Genomic DNA, 27,965 nt, shown 5'->3' on the forward strand with positions numbered 1-27,965 from the left:
GCCTGGAGAGACGGTTAACAAAAGAAGGACCAGAAAAACAGGCAGGTCAGCCTGTATGCTTTTTGTGTTTCCCATTGATTTTATTCCTCCTTAGTAGCTAGGAAAATATCTTTGAAAATGACAGGTTGGTTCAGATGTATTCAGAAGTCTTCTCTTCAATAGGAGTTGTATTAGGGGTGGGTGAGCCGGCACGCCAGGAAATCCCAAGGGAAAAATGAAACTCTAGGGAAGAGAGTCAGGTGGCATGTTCCACCCCATGGCTACTTTAAACCCTGACAGCCCCCTCTCCAGCTGACATTTTGGAGGGGATAAGTTTTATTTTTATAGAAGGAACTGTTCCCAAAATTAGATGGAAATCTTCACACACACACACAAATATATGCACGCCAGAGTGAGAACAAACACATTTGCCCAGGCAAACATTCATGTGTGCAGGTAAACATAAACACTTAATGACAGGCACAGCTGTGCTTAAATGCGATCTGAACACAATGCAGAAACTCTGCATCGGCACCTATGCATATGCTCCATTTTTTTTAAGCCTCAAATCTGTGGGATTCATTTCTAGTAGGGACACCCTATCCATTTAAAACCAGTGATTAGTTTCAATATTTTCTTGCATTTAGAATGCTGAGTGATGATCTGTCTATATTTTTGCTTTTGTGCTTTTGTTTTTGTTTTTTTTTTTTAACCAATGCCAGTTGAAGCAGCTCTGCGAAGTCACTGGGAGGTGGGCCCTCTCCAATTCAGGTTAATCATGGATATTTAGGGGTATTATTTTGCCATGTTATATTAAGACTAGAGGCTTCATGAGAAACAACAGATGTTTTTATTGTTTAACTCAAACAATAAGCTTATATATTTTGGATACTTTTCTTCAAAAACAAAGGCTTATAATTATTTTAACAAAAGCTTCATATGCCCTCTGGAATTCTTTGACAACTTGAGTATAAATAGAGTTTTCATAAAAGGAATCAATACTGAACCAGGTTGGTGTGAAAAACTTAACTTTTGATATTCTACAGCTAATTCAAGATTGAGCTTCTTAGTACTTATGTATCGATTGGGGGAGGAAAAAAAAAAGATCTCCCTCCTTCCTTCCCCCAGGTTTACAATTGATTTTAATATTACAGAAAGGGTCCTCATCTACAAATTGAAATCCTAGGTTCTTGGTTCATTTCTGTCTCCATAGCCGGCTGTGTGACCTGTGACAAGTCACCTTGCCTTTCTGGACTTCAGTTTCTTCACCAGTGAGGTGAAAGAGTTGGGCTAGGATGATCACCAAGATCCCTTCCTAAGACCAAAGCAAGGTAAATGCAAACAAATACACACATGACCCCAACCCATCCCACATAGGTGTATATGTGCATATCCAAGAATGTATACAGGCAAAGAAACAGAAGTTTTTATACACAGATATTCAGAAACTAATAGACACAAAAAAACTTATACAAAATAAACAGTTTTGATTTCAAATATATACACATATATCTAAAATACCTCCATCTTCTTGAGATAGGATGAATTGTTACAATTCATAGACTATGATGCCTATATAGAAAAAATAGCATGTGTCATTAAACTACCCAGGTGCTCCTTAAACCAAAATTCTGTCTGCTGGGCTCAGAATATGTCTAGGTATACTTGCCACTTACTCTCTCATCATTTTGGATTATCATATTATGGCTCTAAGCTCATTGGAGCAAAGGGTTTAAAGCCCTGGGGTTCCGACCGTTCAGATGCAGTCTCTGGGGTCTCTGTGCCCTTGTTCACGCTGCTGTCTCAGCAGTGACCCCAGGACGGTTGGTCGGGGCTGTGGAAGCCCCCAGCAAAGCAGAAGTCTCCTGAATAACTGTGGCCTCTCTCTTGCTATTTTTTTTCAGCTCACAGCTCTGAAATTGATTGAGAAGCCAACCCAGAGAGGTTCCATGAAGTCCGGATTCTACGGAGCTAAAGCTCATTGTCACATTTCTCTCTGGGGAGTGGTGGGGTGGAAGGTATGGAAACTATGAGACAGAAAAGAAAAAAAGGAAAGTGCAATGAGTGGAGCTAAATTTGCTGGCTTCCCAAGTCTTCCTGCATTCTTTTGACTCATGGGTCACTCACAAATGTGCTTCTCAAATTTATGGAAGTGTTTTCTACACTGGAAAACCTTCACCTTTCTCAAGTATCCAGTGCCCCCTTTTTCACTTGTTTGAGGCTTCCCATTCAGCAGGGCCTGGTCAGACACCCCCAGTTATCCCTGGCCAGGCCTCCTCTGGGCTCCCCCTGCCTCAGACATCTACTTGGCTCATGGGTCTTAGCCCTTTGTCTTGAATTGTGGCTATTTATGCACGTGTCTGACTTTTCTCCTCTTCTAGTTACTGGGCTCCGACCCTTTCAATTTGTACCTACAACCCCTAGCCTGGTGCCTCCTGGCACTAGGGGAGCACTCAGTAAATGCTGATTTAATGACCAGACGGGCTCATTCTCACAAGGTAGCACATACCTGATTACAGCCTCACGTGCCATGCCTTCCAGAGAGATGTCATTTAACTGGGATCAAAGCCTTAAGCTTGGAAGGTCTCATATTAGAGTTTCTGGTCTCTAAGGGCAAGCTTTTGGCAGAACATTAGACCCTGAAGGAGTGCTGACCCCTAAAACCAAAGAAGTTTAAGGTGTTCCTGCACAACCCACGTCACTGTGATCTTCAGGGTCATCATCATGACCCTGTAGGCAGCATTTTTAGGTTCCAGAAGCTTTACGTCTTCGTCCATTTCTGATTCTCACCAAAAAAAATATCTATTCTCACCAAAAAAAATTCTAACATATCTGGTTACATATGTTAGAATTGTTTTGATCATTATATGGATGAAAAGACTGAAAGTCAGAGGGGTCCCAGAGGCACATTGGGGATGCTTATACCATGATGCTTACACAGCTCAAGCTTCAGTGTCCTTTAGGGCCCTAGTAATGTGTTAACATGGTCAGATATTGAAACATTTGTGCCTGGGCTCGGTGGCTCATGCCTGTAATCCCAGCACTTTGGGAGGCTGAGGTGGGCAGATCACCTGAGGTCAGGAGTTCAAGACCAGCCTGGCCAAAATGGGGAAACCCTGTCTCTACTAAAAATACAAAAATTAGCCAGGTGTGGTGGTGGGCACCTGCAGTCCCAGATACTTAGGAGACTGTGGCAGAAGAATCACTTGAACCCAGGAGGTGGAGGTTACAGTGAGCCAAGATGGAGCCGCTGTATTCCAGCCTGGGTGACCAAGTGAGACTCTGTCTCAAAAAAAAAAAAAAAAAAAAAAAACTGTAGAATAATATAGTTGACCTACAGCTGTCAATCACAGCTGCTACCCTTTTCTGCTCTGGCTTCTCAGTGAGTCTGGTGAACATCTTGGGCGGTTCTGACTCTGGCTTGGGATTGGTGGAATGTATTGATGTGGTTCACGCGCCGTGAGTGTACTCCCAGGGTAGGGAGTGGCTTGCAGGAATATTCCTACCACCAACTGGGCCCACTCACCACGCTTTGCAACATGAAGCTGCAGAGCCAGAAGTTGTGCCTCAGCATAACTGTGGCCTCAGATGCCTGCACCAGAGATGTGTGTAGCACAGGAGAAACAAGGTTTGAAATGCATGGAGCCAGAAGCCAGTCTGTGTAAAGCTGTGAGCAGAAGTAATGTAAAAAAAATTTTTTTTAATTTAGAAAGCATTTTTGAGTTGTGTCAGGCATTTAGTTAATACAAATATTATGTTATCTGTCCGGATTTCATGATGGCATTTGTCAGTTTTTTCAAGATTTGCAACTTGTTGCAATTTCTTTTTATCATTCTAAATTAATAATCATATCTGTACCTAATTTTGTAATCATAATTGTGTATTGTTTACCTTAGAGAGGTTCTCCTCAATGGTCTAAGCTTCCAGCCCTGCAAAACCCGAATCCATTGCGGGAACTTCCCTTGGGTCACACTGCGGCTGGGGACCAGGTTCTCTGGATTCTGACCAGGGCTCCCCCCGTTGCCTCAGAGGTCTTGAGTCTGTATGTCAACCACGTATTTATTTGTATAGTGCTGTTCACACAGAAGGTACTTAAAAGTGCCAGCTCCCTTGAAGAGACTTTTCTCCCCAGAAAAGAGAAAGTCAAGGCCCAGGCCCATGGGGGTGACCTTGACTTAGATGATGAAAGTTGAACTTATATTTGAAAGTCCTCTTCCTAGAAAGTCTGGCCATTTCACCATGGGCTGGACTTGCCAGTGCATGCGCTGGAGGATCTCAGGATGGGAGACAATCCACTGTTGCCCTAATGCCTTCCACGGCCGCTCTGCATGGCAGCGTACCTACTGTCGCCGTGACTGGCCACTATGTGGAGAGCCAAGACCCTCCTCAAAGTCCAGGAGTCGCTACGAAATGCCAGTAAGCCCTCCAGCCACTCTGAGCAGGAGAAATTCCACCTGCCAGGCATGGTGGTGCATGCCAGTCATCCCAGCTACTTGGGAGGCTGAGGTGGGAGGATTGCCTAAGCCTGGGAGGTCAAGGCTGCAGTGAGCCGTGATTGCATCACTATACTCCAGACTGGGAGACAGAGTCTGTCTCAAAAAAGAAAAGAAATGTCTCTCAAAACAGAATAGACTCATGAACCCGGATGAGGTGTTAGCAGCTCCAGTCCAGGCACCTGACCTTCTCTTACTGTTGCGCAGCGTTTGTCGACTTTCCTGGACTGGCATGCCCATCAGTTTGGGCCAGTTTCCCATGAACTTCTACTGAACTGGCCTCCTCGGCCTATAATCCTGATGTGGATTATTTGAGAGAAAATACAATCCCACTCATCATTTGGTGAATGTTGGGAAATGAGATGTTGCCTGGGTCAAATGGCACTTACAGGACGGATGGCTCAGAATGTCTTCTAAGGTCCTAGCCCAGCCCAGTGAGGGCGGCAGAGCTTAGCTAAGAATACAGCAATGAGGTTCCCATTTCAGGCCATGATGACATTGAAACCTAGCATCTTTACCAAACTTGACTTTGTTTTTAATAAACCTGACTGAAAATGCAAAAAGATCTAATATAACATTTCACTAGTGTTTCATGAGAAGGTAATAAGTAAGGTGCAAAAACTGATTTATGGTCAAATAGGTTTGGAAAACACTGGAATAATCAAAGGTAAATAGGTTTTTGTGGGGGTTGCTTTTGCTTTTGTTTTTTACTGCAGGCTTTAACATGCTGTTGGGCATCATCAATCTCCAAGTGGTACAGCATGAGGTTTTTTGGGGATCCATTTCCCACCTCTCCCAGTTAAAAACTCTGTTCTTTCACTGTTTCTGGCCCCCACTTGGCCTGGAGGAAGTTTATTTTGTTGTTTTATTCATTCCTTTGGCAAGTCTGTACCCAGCCCCCATGCAAGGAACTCCCGGATCCCTGAAAAGTCTAGCACAGAGTTCCTGCCCTCAGGAAGCTTGCACTCCAGTGAGGAAGATGTTTAAAGAGCAACACAGGGAGACCTACATGTTCAGAGTCAGCAGGTTAGAGTGTGAAGGGACCTGGGGAGCATCTCCTGCAAGTGCCTTGTCCCATCCAGAAGGAAACAATGGCCAGCAGGTGAAGGGCATCCCAGGCCACATGGCAAAGTCAGGGCTTAGGTCCAGGGCTCCTGACCTCCTGGCCTGCACTCAGCTAAGTGCTGTTTACCTCCCTCCCAGTCCTTGTTGTCTTCAGTCTCTCACCCACCTTGCTCACCACTCCATCCTCACCACCTAAGGCAGGTCTTTGATGACTGTTGAATGAAGCTATGATGATGTGGCTGGGTTTGATGACCTTTACAGTCTCACCTAGGGCAGAGGTTCGATGCATCTGTGAAGAGAGCTGCTTAAACTCAGAGAAAGGAGTGGTCAGTAAAAACCAAGTGGTTGTGAGTTGGGCATGAGCAATGGGAAGGATATGCAGAGAGGCAGGGAGAAGGCCTCCCTACAGGGTCTAAGGAAAGCCTGACTCTGGTGTGTGTCTACCCATCTGAGACACGCCCGGCACTCGGCAGTTCAGGGCTGTGTCCTCAAAGACTCCTCGGTCTGAACACTGAGCTGGGCTGAGGAATTGTTTGTCTGCATCAGCTAAAGTAGCTTCTACTTTTGGCAAATTATAACCAGAGCCCTGGACTCCTACTAATAACAATGATTATAATTCAGAGCTTGCTGTGGGGCCAGCACTGTGCTAATTACTCCAGATGCAGAATCTCAAAACAACGCTATAAGACTGGTATGATTATTACCATCCCCATTTTAAAGGCAATGAAACTGAGGCACAGAGGAATTAACTAACTTATCCAATTCATACCACATCAGATGCTCAAGGCAGTCTAATTTTGAGTCATCATTCTTTGTATTGACTTTGGTGGTGGTAGTGTCTCTGCTGTTACATTTTTTAGAAAGTTTGAACATGGAGAATCTCAAACATATACAAAAGTAGGGAGAATAGTATAACTAATCGCTATGCCCTTATTTCCCAGATGATACAATAGTTGACTTGCAGCCAGTTTTGATTCATCCGTGCCCCCTGCTCCCATCACCATGAATTTTTCTGAAGCAAATTTCATGTGTTATGTAATTTCATCCATTGATCAGTCTGTGTGCATCTCTCAAGGATGAGGCCAGATTCTCGTTCTCAATCACAATACGTTTCACCTCCTGACTGAATGTTTCCTTGGCAAGGTGCAGCCACTGCCCCCAAGCCATGCATGGGATTTCAGGCTAGCCACGGCCCCACACAGTGGGCACGGAGGCAACAGGCTCAGGGGGCAGCCTGTGCCCAGCTCCTTACCACACAGCCTGGCCAAATGGCATCTCTCTGCCTCCTCAGAGTGAATTTGGAGCGCCGAAGCCCCGACCATCCATCTGGTTGTTCTGCAGATGGGGAACAATTGGATGTGGTGGGCTGCCTGTTGGGGCTGTTGACACAGGGACAACCTGACCTGTCCTGGCTTCAACCCTGACCTTGCCCCTAATCCTAGTGCCTACTTCAGGATGATTTGGGGGGTGGGGACTTGTCCTTCTCCCAGGTGGAGGACTCACCACTCCATCCAGCCTAAGAGCAAGAAGTAGGGATGAGATGGAGCCAAGAACCTGGAGTGAGAGATTCACTGCGCCTCTCATGAGCTGAGAGGACCAAGTCTCACCTTTTTGATCTGTAGAAGTGGGACTAGAACACTGACCTGCAGCGTGGCTGCGAATGTCTAAGGAGATGGGTAAGCTTCCTCCGCATAGCTGTTTAGCCGCAGGAGGACATAGTACCTGCTATGGCCAGCAGGTGTCGCTCAAAAACTGAGTATGAGAAACCTTTGGGCCGGATGGGGGCTCCTCCATGGAGATTATCTTTCAATATGAGATATAGTTGGACTTGGAAGAAGTGGAAGAAAATTCAGCCTGAAGGGTTTCTCCTTTGAAAAGTCAGTTTGATTCTGGCTTTCACCGGGGTTAAAAAGTGGAGCTTTGCAGTTTTCTTTTTTTTGACAGAGTCTCACTCTGGTGCCCAGGCTGGAGTGCAAAGGTGTAGTGTCGGCTCACTGCAACCTCTGTCTCTGGGTCCAAGCTGTTCTCCCACCTCTGCCGCCCAAGTAGCTGGGACTACAGGCTCCTGCCACCATGCCCTGCTAATTTTTGCATTAGTAAAGAAGGCATTTTTACTACATCTGCCAGGCTGGCCTCAAACTCCTGACCTTGTGATCTGTCTGCCTCAGCCTCCCAAAGTGCTGGCATTACAGGTGTGAGCCACCATGCCTGGCCTGCAGTTTTCAAAGTATGCTTACATGAAGATTCCACAGCAAAACAGGCATCAATATCCCCATTTTACAGATGAGGAAATCGAGGCTTCAGAAAGCAAATGACTTGCTGAAAATTATGCTGCCACTAAATGACAGAGCCGTTAAGTGACAGAATATGAAATTAGAAGGCCTTCTGACTCCATATTCTGGGCACTCTGCTGACACATTTCTATGGGTCAAACCTTTAAGAAGAGACCTGAGACCGAGGCTGTCCCTGCCCCCTCTGGAAAAGTTAATAGGTGCATGCCTGAAGCCCCTGGCAGGGGGCATGCTATCCGCTGAGAGCATTTGCCATCTCTGGGTCTCAGTGGCTCCCAAACCACACAGCCACACATGCACACAGGCACAGGTGAGGAGAAGGGAGAGAGAGATCCCACGCTACAGAATCTGCGATCTGTATTTTCTGTTTCCCAGTATTTGGATGTAAGAAGCTTAGCATAGGTCTTGGGGCTGGCTTTTGGGAAATCCTGGACTAGAAGATAAACTAGAAGGTTTATGTTCTGTAGTTTCGTAAACACTGTTCACTTAAGCTTGTCAAAAACACTAATACAGTGTCTGGCACACACTTGATCGTCAACAAAAGTTTGCTGAATAATAAATGACTGAAACACACGCAATCGCCCAACCCAGCAGAAGCCTTGGTGAGCTCTGCCTCGCCCCTCACCCATTCTACACGTCCGTAGTACTTTGTGGCGAACGTAGCTCGTTTACACACATGATCCCGTTCAATCTCTTTAATGAGTTGGGTATCACAAGTCCCATCTCACAGATGAGAAAACTGAGGCTCCAAGACACTGAAGAGCTTGCCCAGGGTTGCCCAGCTGGTCAGTGACCCAGCCAACCTCACACCCACGCCTGTCTAGCCTGCTCCAGCAGCTCTGCCACTGTCCCTCCCCGCTTCATATCATTTCCATGACAAAGCCTGTGAGGAGGAAAAATCCATTCAGAAAGACGAGTCTTCAGATCTGTTATGGATGTCTCAGAGTCGGGACAGGCGACCTCAGGAGTTTGCCCTGAGACCCCTGGTTTAGGAGAATTCTTGCCTCATTTGGAGAAGAGCTCAGTGCCGAGCTCCAGGGTGGGGTGGGTCCTGGGAGGTCAGCTGCCGCGTTTGCACTAGTGGTAAGTGCAGTGTGGGAAGGGTGGGAGCTGTGGGAAGTGGGGAGCCCTCCTCCCCGCTGTGCCTGGCTCCTTGGGCGTGGCTCTGACAGCTGGAGAGGACATCTCGCCTCCCTGGTCCACTGCTGGGTAAGTCTCTACTGTCCTCCGCGGAAGGAACCAGGCCTCCGCACAGGGAACCTGGTGTCTGCCTCCCCCTAGTGCCACAGGACGGGATGGTGGCACCACCGGCTGCTGTGCAGTCCACATAGACGGCGGCCACTCAAATTCTCCACTACGCAGGCCCTGCGCTTCACCCCTGTCGTGCCTCGAGGTTGACGCCGGAGTCTGGGCTCACTCCCTGCCCCAGCCTGTGTCCTTGCCAGCCTCTAGGAAATGCTGGAGGGGATGAATGGTGTCCTCCAAAACGGACGCCTCGTTCTCAGCTGAGGAGGCCGAACCACTGTGCAGGGTCCAGATGCCAGGTCCACCCACTCACCCTCCTGGGTTGCTCTGCTCCTCCCCAGTTCCAGCACAACTAGCAACTCACAACACACACACACACGTTGACATACACACACACACACACACTCACATACACACACATTCACACATACATTCACACACATTCTCACATACTCATTCACATACACACACACATTCACACACTCACATTCACGGTCACACTCACACATTCCCGCTCACACACAATCATATACACATTCACTCACACACATTCTGCAACACACATTGCACACACACAATCACACAAGTCACACATTCACATTCACACATACTCATATACACATGTCCACACAATCTCACACACTCACACACACACACAATTTCAAACACTCATGTACACACTAACACACTCACGTTCACATACACACACATTCACACACACTCACATGCATTCACATTCACATGTGCACACACAATCTCGCACACATGCACACACAATCTCACTCATTCACTCCTCCAGTCAACCAGTCACGTGTGCACTCAATAACCATGTATTAAAGGTCCACTAAGCACCCAAAGGGAGGCGAGGCACTGGCGGTGAAGCCCGGGGTCTCAGGCAAACTCCTGAGGTCGCCTCTCCCAACTCTGAGGCATCCCCAACAGATCTGGAAGACCGGTCTCTCTGGATGGATTTTTCCTCCTCACAGGTTTTGCCTTGGAAATGATATGAAGCGGGGAGGGACAGTGGCAGAGCTGCTGGAGCAGGCTAGACAGGCGTGGGTGTGAGGTTGGCTGGGTCACTGACCAGCTGGGCAACCCTGGGCAAGCTCTTCAGTGTCTTGGAGCCTCAGTTTTCTCATCTGTGAGATGGGGCTTGTGATACCCAACTCATTAAAGAGATTGAACGGGATCATGTGTGTAAACGAGCTACGTTCGCCACAAAGTACTACGGACGTGTAGAATGGGTGAGGGGCGAGGCAGAGCTCACCAAGGCTTCTGCTGGGTTGGGCGATTGCGTGTGTTTCAGTCATTTATTATTCAGCAAACTTTTGTTGACGATCAAGTGTGTGCCAGACACTGTGTTAGTGTTTTTGACAAGCTTAAGTGAACAGTGTTTACGAAACTACAGAACATAAACCTTCTAGTTTATCTTCTAGTCCAGGGTTTCCCAAATGCCAGCCTCAAGCAGGATCTGTGGGTGAACTTTCAGATGCAATCCCTGCCTTCATGTAGCTTGTAAGCAGTGGGGCCTCAGATGTGAAGGCAAGCTCAGAATTCAGGGTGATTCAGGGTCCCCTGGCAGGTGCCCAGGGTGCCAGAGAGGGCAGGTCAGGAGCACTCTTGGAACAATGGAGGCCCAGCCTGGCCCGTCCCACTCCTGCCACCTGGGGCAGCTGTCTACAGGCTCCATGCTACTCCTGGATGATTTTATTAGCTGTGTTGGGAGCATATGGTCCTCGGACATGAGACCTGAAGTAGTATTTACTGCAGGGCAGAGGACACCAGGTTCCCGTGTGGGCTGGGTTTGGCACGCTCGAAGTTACTGATTGATAGACCTTTCAGGAAACAAAGACCGCAAGAGAATTCAACATGCTCCTGGCTCGGGGCCAAGCCAGCCTCATCTCCTTTGCTTTGTCAAGTGTGTCTTTTTGTCTGCCTTCATCACTTGCTGGGCGCCTCTGTGTTCACTCCAGGAGGAGGCAAGTGTGTATTTGCAGGGGCTGTGGGGGTGCAGCCAGTTTTGCTCTAAGAACAGCTATCCAAGGGGCAGGAGGCAGCAGGGGGTCAGCCACAGCTCTCCCCTTACCCATTGCCCTGAAAAGTCACAGCTCCTTGACGTGACGTCCTTGGGACTTTTATCTTGTGACTGTTTTTTCCAAAGCCAAGTCCAGAGACAGACCAGGGCCTTCCCAAGGTCACACAGCAGCCCAAGGGCAGAGCTGGCAGTGAAGCTGATTTTCCACCTTCCGCGGTGTGGTATGCGCTGAGCTGCAGCCAGGGCTTCCGGGGCCACACATTGCTGCCCCAGCTCAGAATGTTCCCCTCCTCTACCCTCCCTGCTGCTCCGCTTAGGGGGGGGGGGGAGGGGGAATTCCTCTCAGTGACACCAAAGAAGCCCTTTCAGGAAGTGACAGTGAGCACTTCCTGAAAACAGAACCAAGTTTAGAGATCTAGTGACAGTAGCAGCCACGGTGACTGGAGGCCTCCTGGGGCTGAGGAACTTTGGGGTGTCACTCAGGGTGACAGCAGGCAGCCCAGCAAACCCAGAGGAGCGGGACAGGCCAGGCTGGGCCTCCACTGTTCCAAGAGTGCTCCTGACCTGCTCTCACCTGCACCCTGTGAAGGGAAGCTCAGAATTCAGGGAGATTCACGGTCCTCTGGCAGGTGCTGTTGGGACGGGGACCACCAATTCCGGTGCCTCGCCCCTCTTGGGGCACCTGCTAGGGGACCCTGAATTCTGACCTTCCCTTCACATCAGAGGTCCCACTGCCTACAAACTGAAAATGAAATCTGCCAAAACAGCGCGTGGGGAGCCGCCACTCCTGAACACAGCTCGTCCCAGCCCCTTCCAGGCAGGAGGTCCACCCACGCCTGGGGGAGACCCTCCCCATGATCTCCTGATGCCACCTTCTTCGCCCCTCCAGTATCTGGTTGAAGCTCTGGGATGGAGGTTCGAAGTTCTAAACAGGATTTCCTCCCAAGTCCTCAGTCACTCAGCGGGAAGCAATGAAGTGTCCACAGCCTGCCAGGCTCCTCTTGCAGCCAGAGCTGGGAGGGACACTGAGTCCGAGCCCCAGGTTTCTTCCAAGGCTGAGACACTCGCGCCCCTCCTTGGCTCTCCCAGTGCAGCCCTGGCTCAGCACTGCCTTCCCAACGCCCAGAACCGAGGCTGCTGCGGCCCCAGCTTTGAGGCCCAGGACAGATCCATCTTCCCAGCCAGTGACTCGCTCTGACAACAGGGCCGAACTGCCGTGGCATTTGCCTCTCGTCTCCACTGGCCAGGTATCTGCCAGGCAGCTTGCAAGGAATGAAGAATGGGCACTTGGCGAGGCACAGATTACCGGCCCCAGAGGCCCCTGCTGAATTGCAGTTCAGAGCTCAGCTGCCTGGGGCCTCAGATCAACAGGGAAGGGACTAATCTCCCCTACAGAAGCCCTGCCGTGCAGAGCAGAGCGAGGTTGGAGTGGGTGAGGCTGGGAGGAGATTCTACACCACCCCTGCCCTGGGCCTGTCTTCGGCACAAACCCCCCGCATGCCCTCCACTCCCACCCCTCTCTACCCAGGGAGACCTCTTCCTTCACTAGAGGCAGCCAGCGCCAGTGGAGACACTCAGTTCTTGGGGGCACCCTCTCCTTCCTCCTGTACCAGAGAGTTCAGAACTGCTGGGGCAGGGTGAAGATTTCTCCTGATGTCCCGAAGCATTTAGAAAAACTGGAGGCCCATGCCAGGGGCACCCTCACCCTGGACGGGAGATCAGCCTGCGGGAGCTAGAGATCAGCCTGCCCAAGGCTCTAGTTCCTTTGATGGAGGAGTCCAGGCCACCCAGCCAGGGAGTGCCTGCCAGAACCTGGCAGAAGCTCTCCTGCCCCCATGCCCACAGGGCTCTTTCTCTGGAGCTGTGCAGAAGCTGGAAAGGTTTGGGCACTGGACCTGTTAGCAAGGGGTAGGGGTGGGACTGGCTGCTGGCTCACAGGCTCATTCTCCTGGCCTTCCCTGGGCTTCCTGCCCAGCTCTTCCTGTTCCTGGGTGCTGTGAGGAAGCCCAGGACTCAGTGGACTCATCAGAGACCCTGCAACCCTGCTGACCAAGGCCCGCAGCTCTGGGCCTGGGCGCTCTGGAAGTGCTCTCCCCAGGGCTGCATGGGGCTGCTGGCGGGACAGAGCTATCTGCCCTCTCCCCAGATGATGACACAGTCCAGTTTCCTTTGGGCCCTCAACTGCTCCTCCTGCCTGCATTACCCGAACCCTCACCTGGCCATGCCCACCTACTAGGCTGTGACTTTCACCTTCTGCTCCACGTGGAGTTCACCTGCGGAGGCGGAACAGCCACTCATGCCCCGCCAGTTGAAGAAGACTCTCTGCAGCTAGGGTTGGGAACAGATACTCAGGCAAAGCCTTTTTCCCCTCTCACCCCACAAACGTCCCTGCTTGACATCTCTGCCTCTCCTCATGGCCTACTGTCCTTGATTTATTCCGACTACGGGGTTAGAGAGGTGCCCGCGTTCCTGGGGCTTTGGGGAAGATGCGTAGATCACGCATGGTCTCTGCCTCTAGGAAGGGATGAGCACTTAAGACCCCACAGCCAAGAATTGCCCCGGAGTAAGGCAAGTGCTGCACCTGGCGGCTGGGGGTTGGGGGTGGGGGGTGGGGGGTGAGGGGTGGGGGGTGAGGGGCGGATGTGAACAAGCAGAATGAGAAGAACTGAGGGTTTTCCTAGGAAATCAGGGCCCCGGGCTGACCATTCAGGAGCCAGGAGCCCCTCCTCCCCGGCAAAGGCCCTTGGAAAGGCTGAGTTGAAAACATGCAATTGGAGGGGATTCGGCGTAAGCCACATGCTCTCTCTTGTGGTCAAAAAGGGAATTGCGCCCTCAGACAGAGGCTGTCGTAGTGGGCGTTGTGTGATTAATTCACCCAATCACTTCCCAGGCTTCGTAGTTTTTGTGACTCAGTGCAGGTCTGTATTGTGGAAAATCCCAAAGTGAAGTGAAAGTTCAGGAACTGGCAGTCCAGGTGACCTTTCTGGAGAGGGAAGGGAAATGTTCACAAGAGCCCTGGCTAGGAAGCAGGTCCCAGGCTTCCGAATGCCACCTTGGGCCATGGGGCTTGTTAAGCCTCAGCCTGCATGGGCCACTCCCCAAGCCTCACATTCAACCGGGCTGGGGGAATCTGGGTACGTGGTGGTTTTGAAAAGCCCTCCAGGTTCAGACCTGATAAAGCCTCACATTTCACAAGGAGGGAGACCTTTGAAGAAGGGTCAGTGAGAGGAAGTGACTCATCCAGAGCAGTTGGAATTTCCCTCTGAGGGTGGCAGGCTGGATGGTCCTCTCTATGGAACATTCTAGAACATTCTAGAAACGTGACCCTTCTCCAGTGCTCTTTCTTGCTTCTCCTAGGGTGGGCCACCGGTCTGGAATACCCTCTCTTCCTGTTTGCCTTGCTGCTACATCCAAGGGGCTTTGGAAGCCCCCCTCCTCCCGAAAGCCCCCGTGGCTGGACCTGCCCCATTTGTGTTCATTTCTCCCACCCTAGAGAGGGAGTTCAAGTGTGTGCCCCTATCTCCTGCGTGGAAAAACTGAATTCCGTTTAAGGTTTGGCCAACAGATTTTCCCTGTCACCAGTGAGTCCCCATTTGGAGCGGGGTATCACAAGGACTTGGTGCTGGGTTGTAAGTCACCAGTCCTTTCCCTGCGTGGCTCCTGTTCTCCTCCCACCTCCGGGCCTTCCCTCTCTCCCCTTGGCTCTCCAAACCCACAGGAGGTCAGCGGGGAGTCCACCCCTGCCCCATGCTCCCCGTCCTTTGGATGTCCGTGTGGTGGGAAGAGCCCTAGAAGGGGAGCCAGAGCCCTGAATTTTGTCTGGCTCTGATGCAGGCTAGCCATGTCACTCCAGACAAGCCATGGCCTTTCTTAGAGCCTCAGTTTCCCCTTCTGTGAATTGAAGATGGTCTGTTTTGCTCTCTAAGGACCCTTCTCTGCTCAAGCCTTCTGTGTAGGCAGGTTGGTGGTTTTCAGGGACTGAGGGCAGTGGATTAAGACAAAGAGCTTAATTCCCAAGTGGAGCGGGGTCCATCCTGTCTCTGGCCCCCAAACACGCCGTGCTCATTTCCTGCTCCGATAGCTTGGTTCTCATGCTGGTTTTCCCCTCCTCTCCCTCAACAGCTTGCAGGCCCAGTTGAGAAAGCCAGACAGTAGGTGGTGCCAGAATCCCACCATCCCTCCAGCTTGAGCGGCCTTTGAGTGAAGGGAGGGAGAGGGAAGGCGGGCTCCTTCCTGAATGCAGAAACTCCCAGAGGCCTCCCTGCATGGCCTCGACCTTGGACTCACAGCAAAGATGGCATTAGGAGTCCGGCACTGGTAGGAGGAGCGACCTGGCAGCATCTCAGGCTGAGACTGCCCCGGTGGGTCCCTGCCTGCATGTTCTGGGGCTGGAGCAAGTTTAACAATGGTCTCACTCTCACTGTCTGTTCCCTGGCCTCAGGCCCTGGGATTAACCAAGTCTCCAAATAGGTGGCCCCAAGAGTGGAAAGACGTGGCCTGAGCTTAGTACCAGGAGGGGGCTGGGAAGAGGGCTGGCTCCTTCAGGACACGTGCTGAGGCCCAGCACCAGGCCCCCCAGACCTAGCCACCCTGGCCCAGGGTGTACATGTGGAAAATGGCAGAGCACACGAATGTGGCCACATACCCGTCTGGGTAGCCTGGGACCTCTCCGAAGCAACTTCTAGGCAGAGTCACCGGGATCCCAACAGCAGCGCCTCATGGGTATCCAACAGGCCCATCGCTTTGACCCTGGGGGCCTTTCACACTTCCCAGGCATATAAGAGACAGGCTGAGGCCTCTGTCCCCAGGGCTCCAGCCAGTTCAGGGGGTGTGAGGAGTGGCTTGCAGATGACAACACTGAACTTGCTTTTACAGGCAGACAGGTGCCTGAGCAATTAATAGAAAAACAAGTGAGACCCAGCTGTATTTGTACTTGAACGTGGAGAGGCGGATGGTTGACAGAGGAGGGAGACAGGCAGGCAGGCGAGGGAAGCAGTGATCTCTGATGCTGGCTTTATTATGAGCATGAGCTGGCATGGGACAGGAGGTGGCAATGCCCACCTGGGGGTCACATTGAGCCTGGAGCTTCCTTCAGCCCAAGCGCTGGCAGTGACAATGACAAAGGTCTACAGCCCAGGGAAGACGGGAAGATGCCAAAGGCAGGGGCATGCCTGGCTTTCCAGCTGGCCCCAGGGCAGCGGGTGGCACAGCCAAGGCTGAGAAGACAAAGGCAGAACAGGGCTGGGTGGCTGGCAGCAGGGGCCAGGGTTTTGCATTCTCCTTGTCCATCTCACTTTTCTCCAGGGCTCCTCTGTGATCTCCTGTAGCACACACTCCATGCCAGGCCCTTGGCAATCATTTTAAACACACAATGAGTGATAGACCACCTGGCTGATGTGTGGATGACCCTAAAATTCTTCCCTACCCAGTCCAGGAGCCAGAACCCCTCCCCGTTGCTCCCAAGCCTGCCCTGCCCTCCCCTTCCCCCAGGCTCTCCTAGCGTACCTGCTGTTACAGCTCATCGTCAGTGATTTGCCTTGAGTAGGGAAGGAAAAGCCACAGGTGAGGTGGTGGGTAGGTCTAGGGATCCCTGAGGCTGGGGACCCTTCCACAGCCACAGAGACAAAATCTTCAGCCCGCCCTTCCTTCCCTGGACCCAACCCCTTCATCAGTCACTCCAGGCAGCGCTCACCTGCGCTTCTTGTTGCCCCCACAGTGAAATCTTTTGCCTTGAAAAGAAAAAAGGTGATTTGTTTCCATGAACTCATTTTCCAAAGAGACCTTGGAAGACTCCAAATTCTTCTAGTCACTCCTGCTTCCCTCCTGCCAGCACCACCGCAGGGCCAGCCACATTTGACTGTCACATTTTATTTTATTTTATTTTATTTTATTTTATTTTATTTTATTTTTTGAGACAGGGTCATACTCTGTCACCCAGGCTGGAGTGCAGTGGTGCAATCATAGCTCACTGCAGCCTCAAGCTCCTGGGCTCAAGCAATTCTCCTGCCTCAGCCTCCTAAGTAACTGGGACTATAGGCACACACTGTCATGCTCAGCTGATTTTAAAAAATGTTTTTGGCTCCTGCCTGTAAACCCAGCACTTTGGGAGGCCAAGGTGGGTGGATCGCCTGAGGTCAGGAGTTCGAAACCAGCCTGGACAACATGGTGAAACCCCACCTCTACTAGAAAAAATACAAAAATTAGCTGGGCATGGTGGCAGGCGCCTGTAATCCCAGCTACGCCAGAGCCTGAGGCAAGAGAATCACCTGAACCCTGGAGGCAGATGTTGCGGTGAGCTGAGATAGTGCCATTGCACTCCAGCCTGGGTGACAGAGAGAGACTCTGTCTCAAAAAAAACCAAAACATTTTGTATAGATGGGATCTCACCGTATTGATCAGGCTGGTCTTAAACTACTGGTCTCAAGAGATCCTCCTGCCTTGGCCTCCTAATATGCCTGCATTACAGGCATGAGCCACCACGCCCAGCCATCTCTCTCTTTATATAAGGCTGGACCACAGGCTTTCAATGGCCTAAGTCAGTCAGTCAGCAAACATTTATTGGAGCAGATCCATGGTGGGCTATTGGCATATCAAGAGCAGGAGCAGAGACTGGGCCATCATGGTGTCCCCATCACAGCACTGGGCACAGAGTAGCTGCCCGATGAACAGCTCTCTGGAGAAGGATGGCAGCAAGTCCAAAACAGAGCCCCTTGCTCCGGCCACCTGCCTCCTGTGCCTGTGTGCTCAGCCGCCAACCGGCTCTGCCTTCCGGGAGTTGCCACGGGCAACATGGGAAAATGGGGAGACTGCAGGACTGCGGCCCAAGCCTTAGAATTTCAGAGTCCACAGCTGTGCTTGCTGTAGCTTTTTTTCATGGGTTGTGTTTTCTTGTATTTTTCTTTGGGTTGAACCAAAACAAGTCAATGTGCAGATATTAAGCTCCTGCTGTGTGCCCCTCAGGAGCCTGGGGATATGTAAGGCTCCTTGTCTCTCCCAGAGCACTCCAAGTCTGCACTGAACTATTCTCTTTCTTTCTTTCTTTCTTTCTTTCTTTTTTTTTTTTTTTAGACTGGGCCTTGCTTTTTTCCCCTTTTTGTTTTTTTTTGTTACGATCTCGATCTCGGCTCACTGCAAACTCCACCTCCCTGGTTCAAGCAATTCCCTTGACTCAGACTCCTGAGTAGCTGGGATTACAGGCGTACAGTATGCCTGACTAATTTTTTTTTTTTTTTGAATTTTTAGTAGAGACGGGATTTCACTATGTTGGCCAAGCTGGTCTTGAACTCCTGACCTCAGGCAATCCGCCCACCTCAGCCTCCCAAAGTGCTGGGGTTACAGGCATGAGTCATTGCACTCGGCCTGCACGGGACCATCTTAAAGTACTGTCCTGACTGCTGTGTCTCTGGAGGCTAGCCCTGATCTTTGTGAGGCAGGTGGGATCATCCCTACTGAACGGATGAGTTTGGGACCCATGGTTAGCAGCGGCAGGTGCAGTCCCCCTTCTGGCCCTCGGGTTACCCTGCAGCTTCGCTCCTGCATCCGCAGCTCCTCCTGGGCCCACTGGAGGGTGCACTTGAGCAAGCAGGAACCTCACATTGTGCTTGAGAGCCTGGCATCCCACCCAGCATGGGTTCCCCCATCCTGCAGGGGCGGAGGTGGTGGGGAGGCTCACCCCTCCCTTGGGGACTCTGGAAAGCCAGCCTGCTCAGCAGCTTTAAGAAGAGATGTGCCCCAGCCAGCACCCCTTCCTTGGAGGCCACCCCACTTACTGAGGATGATGAGGAGCCCCACGATGAAGGCCAGCCCGGCGAAGATCAGGCCCCCTTTGCGGACAGTCTCATAGTCTCAGGAAAGAGAGGGCAAGAGGGGCGGCATGGGTGGTCTCTCCCAGCAGCGGCTTCTCTCCGAAGCCCACCCCCAGTAGCCCATGTTAACCAGGGGAGGTAAGGGGCACAGAGTGTGGACCCGGGGCTGGGAGAAGCCGCTGCTTGGTGGGAGGGGTCCTGAGTGCTCGGGAAGGGTGCACAGGGGCCCAGGCTTACCGTAGTAGAACGGGTCCACGTCCGCCTTGGGGCTGCCGCCTAGAAGAGAGGCAGAGGTGGGAGGAGAGGAGTCACTGACGGGCCAGCACAGGAGCAGTTGGAATTCCCCGTCCTTCCCTTCCCAGAGGACCCCTCAGGGTCCAAGTGGTGAGGGGAGGCTGGGCTCGGGGGTGTTGCTTAAACCTTTGCCTGCGGGCTTCTGCCCTAGGCGGCTTCAGACACAGTCAACTGGGAAGAAAACGCCGAGTTCCGAGGGGGATCCGTGCTGTCTGGGGGGCCTCTGACACTTGAGAGGGCTGGCTCTCTCCTGCTCCTTGCTTCCCACCATGGTAGAAAAGGCCAGGAGAGGCCTCTCCCATTAGACTCCCAGCAGCCTCTCTCCACAGAACCAATTGGCTATGAGGTGCTTAGGAGGTATTTGTGAAATGTATGAATAAATACAACAAAACCTTAAAGTTATCAGACAGAAGGTGGAAGCCAAGCCCACCATGGAGACTTATCCGAAGTCCCACTGAAAGCTGAGAAAGGCCTGCTCTCCTACGTTCCCATCCTCAGGGGAAGCAGATCTAGTTAAGAAACATTAATATATGGTGCTGCTCAGGCACGGGGCACAAGCTAACAAAACCCTAACTCCTCCAACCATGACGGCAACCTTATGAGGCGTCAGTGCCATTTCAGTGGAATCCCTGTGAGAATGGAAGCACAGAGAAGCTAAGTAATTCCCCCACAGTTACACAGCAAGTCAGGCGTAGAGCTGGGGTTTGAACCCGGGCAGCAGGGGGCTGAGAATGCTGGTGCGTAAGCTCTTAGCTCTGCCACCTCTCAATGGCAGGAAGGAAGGAGCCCATTTGAGGCAAGGTCCTGCCCCTGCCTCCAGTGGGCTCCCCTGGATTTGGAGTTGCTCAGCAGGTGGGTCTCACAGTGGTGCCCTGCAGCTGAAGACACTTGCCCCAGACAGCCAGCCTGTGGCCTGGCCAGGACGCTTCTGCCACCACTGAGGGCTGCCCCTCTTTCCTTCCCTGCTGGAGCCCCTTCTTGCACCAGGGAAGTAAAGCCCGAGGAGGAAGGAATGAGCAAGTCAGCCCCTCCCAGGCTGTGCCGAACTGTGCCCTGGGCAGTGATGAGCCTCGGGGCCTGGCAAGCCCCGCTGTCCCCAGTGGCCAGTCCCTCCGCCAGGAGGGAACAGGCAGGAGGAGTTGGTGCCCATCCTGGCAGGCCTGAGGTACTGGGTGTTCAGGGAGGCCATGAGGGACCCAGCTCCGGTACAGAAGGCCTTCAGGGCCATCTTCCCAGATTTGGTTCAGGCCTTGTTCAAAGTCATATGGGAATTTAAGTGTCAGGGCAACAGCCAGGGCTTCCTCTCACACCCCAGGAAACCCCCTCCTCCATAGCCACCTTGCCCTGAGCCACTTGCTGAGGCCCTCCCTGCCCAGTACCCTTCCCTTTCTGCATCTGCCTCAAAACCCACCTCTGTCAGCAGGCACCCCTCTTGGGTCCAGTCAGTTCCTGTCACAGGAAGCCTTTGGGGAGTGTGACTTGAACTTGGGGGCCGCTCATACCAAATCCAGCCAAGGAAGACTGACCAAAGGCGCCTGCTCCTTTCCCAGCCAGATGGACCCCGTCTCTCTCCTGCCTGAGTTCAGAGGGTTTAGCAAGATGCATTGAACTCAGCTGGGGGGTGTGTCAGGAGGCCGAGGGGGGACACTCAGCTCTCCAGCTTCTATCTGCTGAAGCTGACTTTCTTCGGTGTTAAAGCAGCTCCTCTTTTAAGTTGCAAATTTTCTTAGAGAGGAGCCTGACCAGAACGGGCCTGGGTACTCTGGAAGGCTGAGGTGGCAGGAGAGGGACGAGGGGGGTCCAGCTGTCTCCACCAAGGCAGGCTAAGCAGAGCCACCCAGCCTTGCACACACTGGGCACACACCAGCACACTCACCATCGCCCGTAGACAGTCTGGTCATTTCCCCAGAAAAATGGACTGCCTCCCCTCCCCTCTTCCTGCTGTCTCTGCTTTTCGGAGAGTGTCTGGTAGCCTCCGAGGGGTGGCCCGAGACGAGGTGGGGGCATTAAACATTAACAGTGCCAGGTAATATTTACCCTGGTTACAAGAAAAGCTGCAGCGTGGATGGAGGGGGCTCCTGCCGCAGGGTAAAGAGGTGCGTGGGGAGGCAGGGGAGGGAAGGAGCTGGCTTCCAAAGGAAATTTCCAAAGAGAAGGGCTGGGATGGGTGAGCAGTGGCGCCTTCTGCCAGCTGGAGAAGCCACAGCTGGGGTGGTGGAAACAGGGAAGTGGAAGTTGCACAATTTGTATAGTGTACACGGTACTTGGGAGCTTCCGGGGGCCAGTGTCAGGGGTCCCACAGTGGCCCCCAGCCCCAGCAGGGCCCACCGCACCAGCCATCATGGATGCCACCACTGCAGCTGGTGTTCCTTATGTGGCACTGGAGGCTTTCCTGCAGTGTCCCTAGGAGCCTGGCCCACTGCTCCCCCACCACAGCCCTGGAGCACCCCCAAACCCACCAGAAAAGCCCTTTGTCGGCCATCCTATTAACCCATCGATGTGCACCCCGCAGCTTACACCTCAATTGGAAGGGTCCCAGTCATCCCAGCTAATCCCTCCTTCTCTGCCGCCACCCCCCTCCCGGGCACTTCCTCCTACCACCATTTGGCCTGGCTCTCCGGCTGCTTCCTTGCCAGTTTACTGTGGCGCATGCAGGCTTTCTAAGGACGGGGCGAGGCTTTCATCACAGGCAGAACCCCCTGCTTTTATGGTTTACCAAGCGCTTTCCTCACTCTTCTCTCCTAAGCTTTATGTTTCCCATTTTACTGATGAGGCAGGTGTGTAAGGCACAGAGAGGTAGAGGCCTTGCCCAAGGTCACACAGCCAGTGTGGGGCAAGGGGAGGCTGACAGGCCTCCTGCTGCAGGAGGCAGGTGCTTTCCACACCTCGCAGGCAGCCTTCCCACTCCCCTGTGAGCTCCTTCTCCCCAAGATTCCTGTGCCGGGTAGTCGTGGGTGTTGTGGAATCCTGGTTGAGTTCTAGTCCACTGAATTGGTCTCCAGAAGAGGCTGAAGTCCAACGGCCGCCAAACAGCCAAGGTCAGTGGCCAGGGGCCACCAGGGGTGCTTGAGCCCTTCTGAAGGGAGTCAGTCTATCTATGAATCCTCCCAAAGCAGGGAGAGGGCTCGGCACTTGAGTTCACACCCTGAACCTCTCACTTGCTAATCGTATGGTCTCAGTCAATTACTTCACCTCTCTGTGCCTCAGTCTCTTCATCTGTAAAATGGGCACAGTACCCAGCTCCTAGGGTGGTTGTGAGGCGAAGTGAGATCATGCATGCCAAGAGCACAGCCTGGGGCCTGGCACACAGTGAGTGGCGTCATTGTTACTGTTATATGTGTGCTGGCTGAAGAAATAACAGGCATTAGCCTTTGTTAGATGTTTGTTGTTGGACACGGAAAAGCCAGCTGCCGTCCAATGAAAATGAGCACGAATGAGTGAGATGGAGGGAATGTCAGAACCCTGCAGATGAGGCGCTTCAACACCCTTTCAGCTTCCCCTGCTTTCAGAGCCAAGAAATGTATATGTGTGCAAACATCACAGCAGAGCCAGCATTTGGTGAAGACGGACCACATGGCAGGCTCTTCGCCAGCACGGCACCACTTAATTCCTGATAGCGCCTTTTTACAGATAAAGAAACTGAGGCCGCTCATTTGCTGTCCGCAATAGCCTCTCGAGGTGGCCAGGGCAGTGCCGTGATCCCCACTGGGCACACAGAAAAAGCAAGGACAGGAAGGTGAAGGGACTTGCCTGAAACACACAGTCAATGGCAAACCAGAGGTGGAAAGCCCAGACCCTCCAAGATGTGCTGCCAAAGCTACTGCCGACTCCACACCAGACAAGGGTGCTCCTTTTATGATACAGGATCGCGTTATCTTACTGCACTGTCTATATTTGTAAGCCAACATGGAGCGTTTCAGGAATAATAAGAGATGTAAAAATAGGTGGGAAGTTAAATACATTCATCTCTTTCTCTCTCTCTCTCTCTCTCCATCTATCTATGTATCCGTTGACAACCCAGTCATTTCCACAGCCGAATGGATTGCCTCCCCTCCCCTCTTCCTGCTGTCTCTGCTTCTGGAAGTGTCTGGCCTCCTCAGCGGGGTGGCCGGGGACAAGTTGGGGGCATTAAACATTAACAGTGCCAGGTAATATTTACCCTGATCACAAGAAAAGCTGCAGTGTGGGTGGAGGGCTCCCTCTGCAGGGTGAGGAGGCAGCTACAGATCAGCAGATTAGATAGATGATAGATAGATAGATAGATAGATAGATAGATAGATAAATGATAGATAGATGATTGACAGATGATAGATGATAGATAGATGATAGATGATAGATAGATAAATGATAGATAGATGATAGATGATAGATATGGATGATAGATTAATCAATAGATAGGTGAATAGGAAGCAATAGGAAAAGCTAATTGATGGCTGCATTTTTAAACTCTGTACAAGGCACTGTTTCAAGCAGTTTACAGAAATCAATTTAGTCATCACAATGACTTTATAAGATAAGGAAGGTATTATAATCACCCCATTTCATAGAGGAAGAAACTGAGGCCCAGGTAAGTTAAATAACTTGCCAGAGGTCAGACAGCTAGAAAGTAGGGGAACCAAGATTTGCAGCCAGCAGTCTGGCTTCTGAGTTCCTGCACCTCTGAAGGACAGATGGACAGACAAGCAAATGAGGCTGCTGGACAAGCTGCCTTCCCAGCCCTCGCAGCTCCAGAGATGCTTGGCACACGTCACAGCAGGCCCACAACTCTGTGTGGAGATGCTGTTTGTTGGAAATTTCTACCTGTTCTCCTTTCTGCTTTTCCTGCACTTCTGGGGAGCTTGAAAGGGATGGGGTGCACACCTGTGTCAGAGCCTGAGCAGGGAGGAGGAATGGGGCTCAGAGGACTCACCCAGGTACCACCTGTCCATGGCAGGAGCTGCTGGCTGTGTCTGGGGTGCAGGAGAGCGGGGAGGTGCCGCTTGCCTGGGACCTGGACGGAAAGAGTGGCACTCCCTCCCCTCACACCTCAGGTGATCCCACAAACAGGAAGAGACGAGGGCAGGGAGGAGGGCTGGCAAGGGAGCCCTTACCTCGTGCCCGCCTGCTGGGGCGGGTTGGGGTGAGGGATCCACGTGAAAGCCAGGAGAGATTCTCTGACCTCCACCTGGCACGTGAGGAAGGGGAAGCTGTCAGATGCAGCAGAGCAAACCGCCGCCCCTGCCCCGGCCCTCTCCCTTGAGGGGCTCCATGCTGTAGCCAGCTCAGGGTGCCCGAAAAGGGTACAGGAGCCAGGAGAAATCAAGGACCCCACTCTTCCCCAGGTCCTTGGGCTGGTGGAGGCTGAGGGAGACCTTCAGGGGCATGTGTGGGTCCCCTGAGCTTCACTCAGCTGTACCTCTGTCCTCCAGCCCAGCTGCGCCTTTGCCTGGAGTCATCCTGCACCAGGCCCCGCTCCATAGCTAGGCGTCCCCTGAGACCGGGCGGCACAGCTGCAGCCTCTCAGAGAGGCAGGAATGGTTTCCAGGGTTCTGTCCTAGGACCTGAGGCACAGGTCCCAGCTTCCTGTGTTGTTCTGGTAGTTGGCAGAGAGATGGGGAGCAGCTGCGGGCTGGAGCCAGAGCCGTGATGGGGGTCACTCTTGTGCCTTTCCCTTTCCTCAGCTGGGACCTCCTCATTCAGCCCGCAGGTGTCAGGCCCGCCTGCCACACCTCAGAGGGCTCAGCCGGAGACACCAGCAGCCTAATGAGGCCTCTGGGGGCTGCTGGTTGGTACCAGAGGGGAACGGCCAGAAGACAACCGTGGAGCCAGGAGCCAGCCGGGAGCCACAGGAAGGCCCACACACCACACTGCCCAGTCAGCATCCCTGTTTCCTGGCCACCAAGGCCTGGCCCACAGCAAAGCCGCAGTGAACAGTCTCCGTGTGACTGACTTGGGGCCACAGGGTCTCCCTCAGTTTCCTGTGGCCACCCTGGCACTCTGACGCGGACACTGAGAAGCAGAGCTGGGAGGCGCTGGCTCTGGCCCCGGCCTCTGACCCTGGGCTCTGGTTACTCTGACTCCCACCTCTCTGTCCCTCCTTTGCAACACTCCCTGTCCGGAGGGGAGGACTCATGACACCCCAGGGAGCCCCCTTAGGACTGAAGCACTGTGGACATGGAGACCAAGAGGCCTGGAGAGGTGCTATTTGTTATCAGGATGGGCTGAGATCTGCACTGAGGCCGCTGACCACAGCCCTGACTCCAGGCTCCCTGCACCTTTCCTTCCGGACCACCCCGAAGGCAGGGCCAGACCTGCCCACAGGTGGGCAAGAGCTCAGCTGTCGGGCTTGTCCCATGCTCCCACGTGAAAACCTGCCACTCAGCCCAGAGCCGCCAGGTGGAAATTCCCCAAGCTGGGGATAGAGACGTTTACAAACCTCAGGCCTAGGTGAGATGTAGCAGTACTTGATCTAAACATAATCTAAATGGTCAGAAAAGTGGAAATCCCAGCTCCCCCCAACCTGGTATACACACTCCGTTCCCTTCCCACCCCCAATGCTGCTTTGAAGGAAGGCATCTCCACACCAGACATCCAGAGCCCTGTGTGACTGATGGCCCGACTACAAAGGTCACTGAGGCCATCCTATCCAAACCCCTCCCTTCACAAGTGGCTCCCTCTCCTGCTAAAATCCTCAGACAGAGGGTGCAGACGATATCCAATATCCTTTCTGTGTCCCAGAAAGAAGCCCCTCTTAATCTGGCTCCAGGCACTTCTGAACTGGTCCCCAACCTCCCCACCCTGCTCTCTGCTCCAGTCATGCTGGTCTTCTAGACGCCCCTCACCCTCTAAGACCTCCGCCCGGGCTGTTCCTGCTTGCTAAATGCTCTGCCTCTGCAGGGCTTCCAGCTCAGCTCACGCTGCCTGCAGGACTTTCTTGAAAGCCCCGATTCTGGGCATCCGGATAGAAAATGTTCACCCCACCGCCTCAGCCTGGCTTTTCCTCTGTGGCACTTATTCTGATCTAAAGTATGTATTTCCTTGATCTTGTTTGTCCCTCTCCCAAGTACAATTTGAGCACCAGGAGAGCCAGGGTTTCTGTTTGTTTGTTCATTCCCCAGTGTCTGAAACAGCTCATCGTGCGACACAGTTTTATTAAATGAATGAATCAGACCCGAAAAGGTGGAATCATTTCTCCCATGCTGCAGGCAGACCCAGGACCTGCCTCAGGCAGTCCCGTTCCCTGCTGTCATCTGCTCTGTGAGGGGTCACAAGACCCAGTTTGCCCTCACAGAGGCAGCAGGTCGCCAGCAACCCCATCTTGCTGACAGCTCCCCGAGAGTCCCTCTCAGGAGAAGGGAGTTCTCTCTCACTTCCCTGGCATGCCATCCCTCTCAATCTCCTCTCCCCTCCCCTGCCCTCCCCTTCCTTCTCCAGCCCTGTAGCAATTTTCAGAAATTGTCCTGTTTGTTCTTGGGGGAAGCGCAGGCACTTGTTAAGTCAAGGTGGTCCTCCCCTCTCGCTTCACTCAAGCCTAAGTCTTTCCTCAGACTTCTTCCTGTCCTCCCCCAGCCGGCTCAGGTCATGGGTCCTAGCTGGCACTGGGGGCAGGGAGCCCCTCTCTGAAACACCTGCTCTCCTGCAGGGAGGTCCCGGCCCTTCCCTCTGTGACCCATGATCCTGAGAGCAGCTCAGCTCAGGAGGGTCCCTCCTCCTAGAAGTCTCCGTGCAGGGCACCCTGAGGACCAGACACACCCATGTGTGAATCCCTTTACATCCTGAGCCTTTGCTGAGGACTGCCTGAGCCTGGGGAAGGGCACCCCTCTGGGTCTCCCTGCATCTGTAAAATGGGGTAATAACACCTACCTTGCAGGATTGTTGTGGGAACAGAGATGAGGTAAGTCAAGCATTTGGCCAGAGAAGGTCCTAAAAACTGATGGCTGCATTTTCCTTACTCTGAACTGCCCCCTGCCCACCCCAGGAGACAAGAACACTCTCAGCAATCCCTTCCCTTGGCTCAGTCCCCAGCTGAGGTGATCTCTAAAGCAGGCTCCTGAGAGCACCCTCTGTGCCCAGCATGATGCCTGCTGCCCACCACTCACCCTGCATCTCCAGCCTCCCTTTCTTCTCCACACAAACCCAAGAAACCTCCTTTGTCTGATGGTTCCGGGCTAGAGAGAAAGAAGCATCCAACTGTGCTCTCCTGATCTCTTCAAGGCCCAGAGCTCTGGGAGACACTGGGAGGGAGGGAGAGGCAGCGCCCACTCCTGGATGCTTCAGCACTGTCACAGTTGATGCCCTCAGTGGCGAGGTCTCCATCTCCCCTGTCTCCCCCAAGCAGGCCTCCCTTTTGTCTCCTGACTCCTGAGTCTCAGGGCAATCATTTAGGGTGGTCATTGCTGGGTTGGTGGAGCAGGGAGGAAATAGGCTGGAATTACTTCTGTCTCCCTGGTGATCAGAGGCAGAGGCTCTCACCACCAGCTTCCCAAAATGGGGCTCTCCAGTTCTGCCGGCTCTGGCCTTTGTGGGAGTTGAACTCCAGGTCCCCAAGTCAGTTTCTCCTGGTGTTAGCTTGGAAGGGGGCTCCAATGAGGCAGAAGCCAGAAGCACCTAGAAAGCCATGGCCCCTGGCCCAAGGCAGTCCTCAGCTGCCCGACCCATATGGCCACTGGGCAGGGAAAGTGGCAGTTCCCAGGCTCCATCTCTCCCGACCCTGAGGAGCTCTGGCTCCCATCTCCTGCTATGGCTGCAGGTGCCAGGTCACTGGGGTCTTATAAGGCAG

At 52.7% G+C, this 27,965-nt stretch overlaps 1 protein-coding gene and 1 long non-coding RNA gene across 7 annotated transcripts; both read right to left on the reverse strand.

The window, feature by feature from the left end:
* Positions 1–810: 810 nt before the first annotated feature.
* On the reverse strand, positions 811–7,519 carry LOC108300578. 4 transcript variants are annotated; one of them, XR_005199220.1, is made up of 4 exons: positions 5,704–7,519; positions 3,506–4,019; positions 2,489–2,758; positions 811–2,006 (listed from the first exon to the last, which is right to left on the reverse strand). It is a non-coding gene; the product is annotated as an uncharacterized LOC108300578 (long non-coding RNA). The 4 variants fall into 4 exon arrangements; XR_005199222.1 differs by lacking the exon at positions 3,506–4,019; XR_005199221.1 differs by lacking the exon at positions 5,704–7,519 and having other exon boundaries at positions 3,871–4,432.
* An 8,571-nt stretch (positions 7,520–16,090) lies between these two features.
* On the reverse strand, positions 16,091–27,398 carry LOC108300580 (sodium/potassium-transporting ATPase subunit gamma). 3 transcript variants are annotated; one of them, XM_037736684.1, is made up of 7 exons: positions 24,298–24,372; positions 24,117–24,197; positions 19,151–19,189; positions 18,878–18,952; positions 16,801–16,837; positions 16,614–16,644; positions 16,091–16,324 (listed from the first exon to the last, which is right to left on the reverse strand). In XM_037736684.1, exons 2-6 carry the CDS (start codon positions 24,133–24,135, stop codon positions 16,620–16,622), a joined length of 195 nt encoding a protein of 64 aa, XP_037592612.1. In that variant the 5' UTR covers positions 24,136–24,197; positions 24,298–24,372; the 3' UTR covers positions 16,091–16,324; positions 16,614–16,619. The 3 variants fall into 3 exon arrangements, with proteins under 3 accessions (XP_037592612.1, XP_037592613.1, XP_017378882.1); XM_037736685.1 differs by lacking the exons at positions 24,117–24,197; positions 24,298–24,372 and adding an exon at positions 27,286–27,398; XM_017523393.1 differs by lacking the exons at positions 24,117–24,197; positions 24,298–24,372 and adding an exon at positions 21,084–21,396.
* Positions 27,399–27,965: the final 567 nt, after the last annotated feature.

Source organism: Cebus imitator, unplaced genomic scaffold (assembly GCF_001604975.1).
Source record: "Cebus imitator isolate Cc_AM_T3 unplaced genomic scaffold, Cebus_imitator-1.0 Scaffold28, whole genome shotgun sequence".
NCBI classification, from domain to species: Eukaryota; Metazoa; Chordata; class Mammalia; order Primates; family Cebidae; genus Cebus; species Cebus imitator.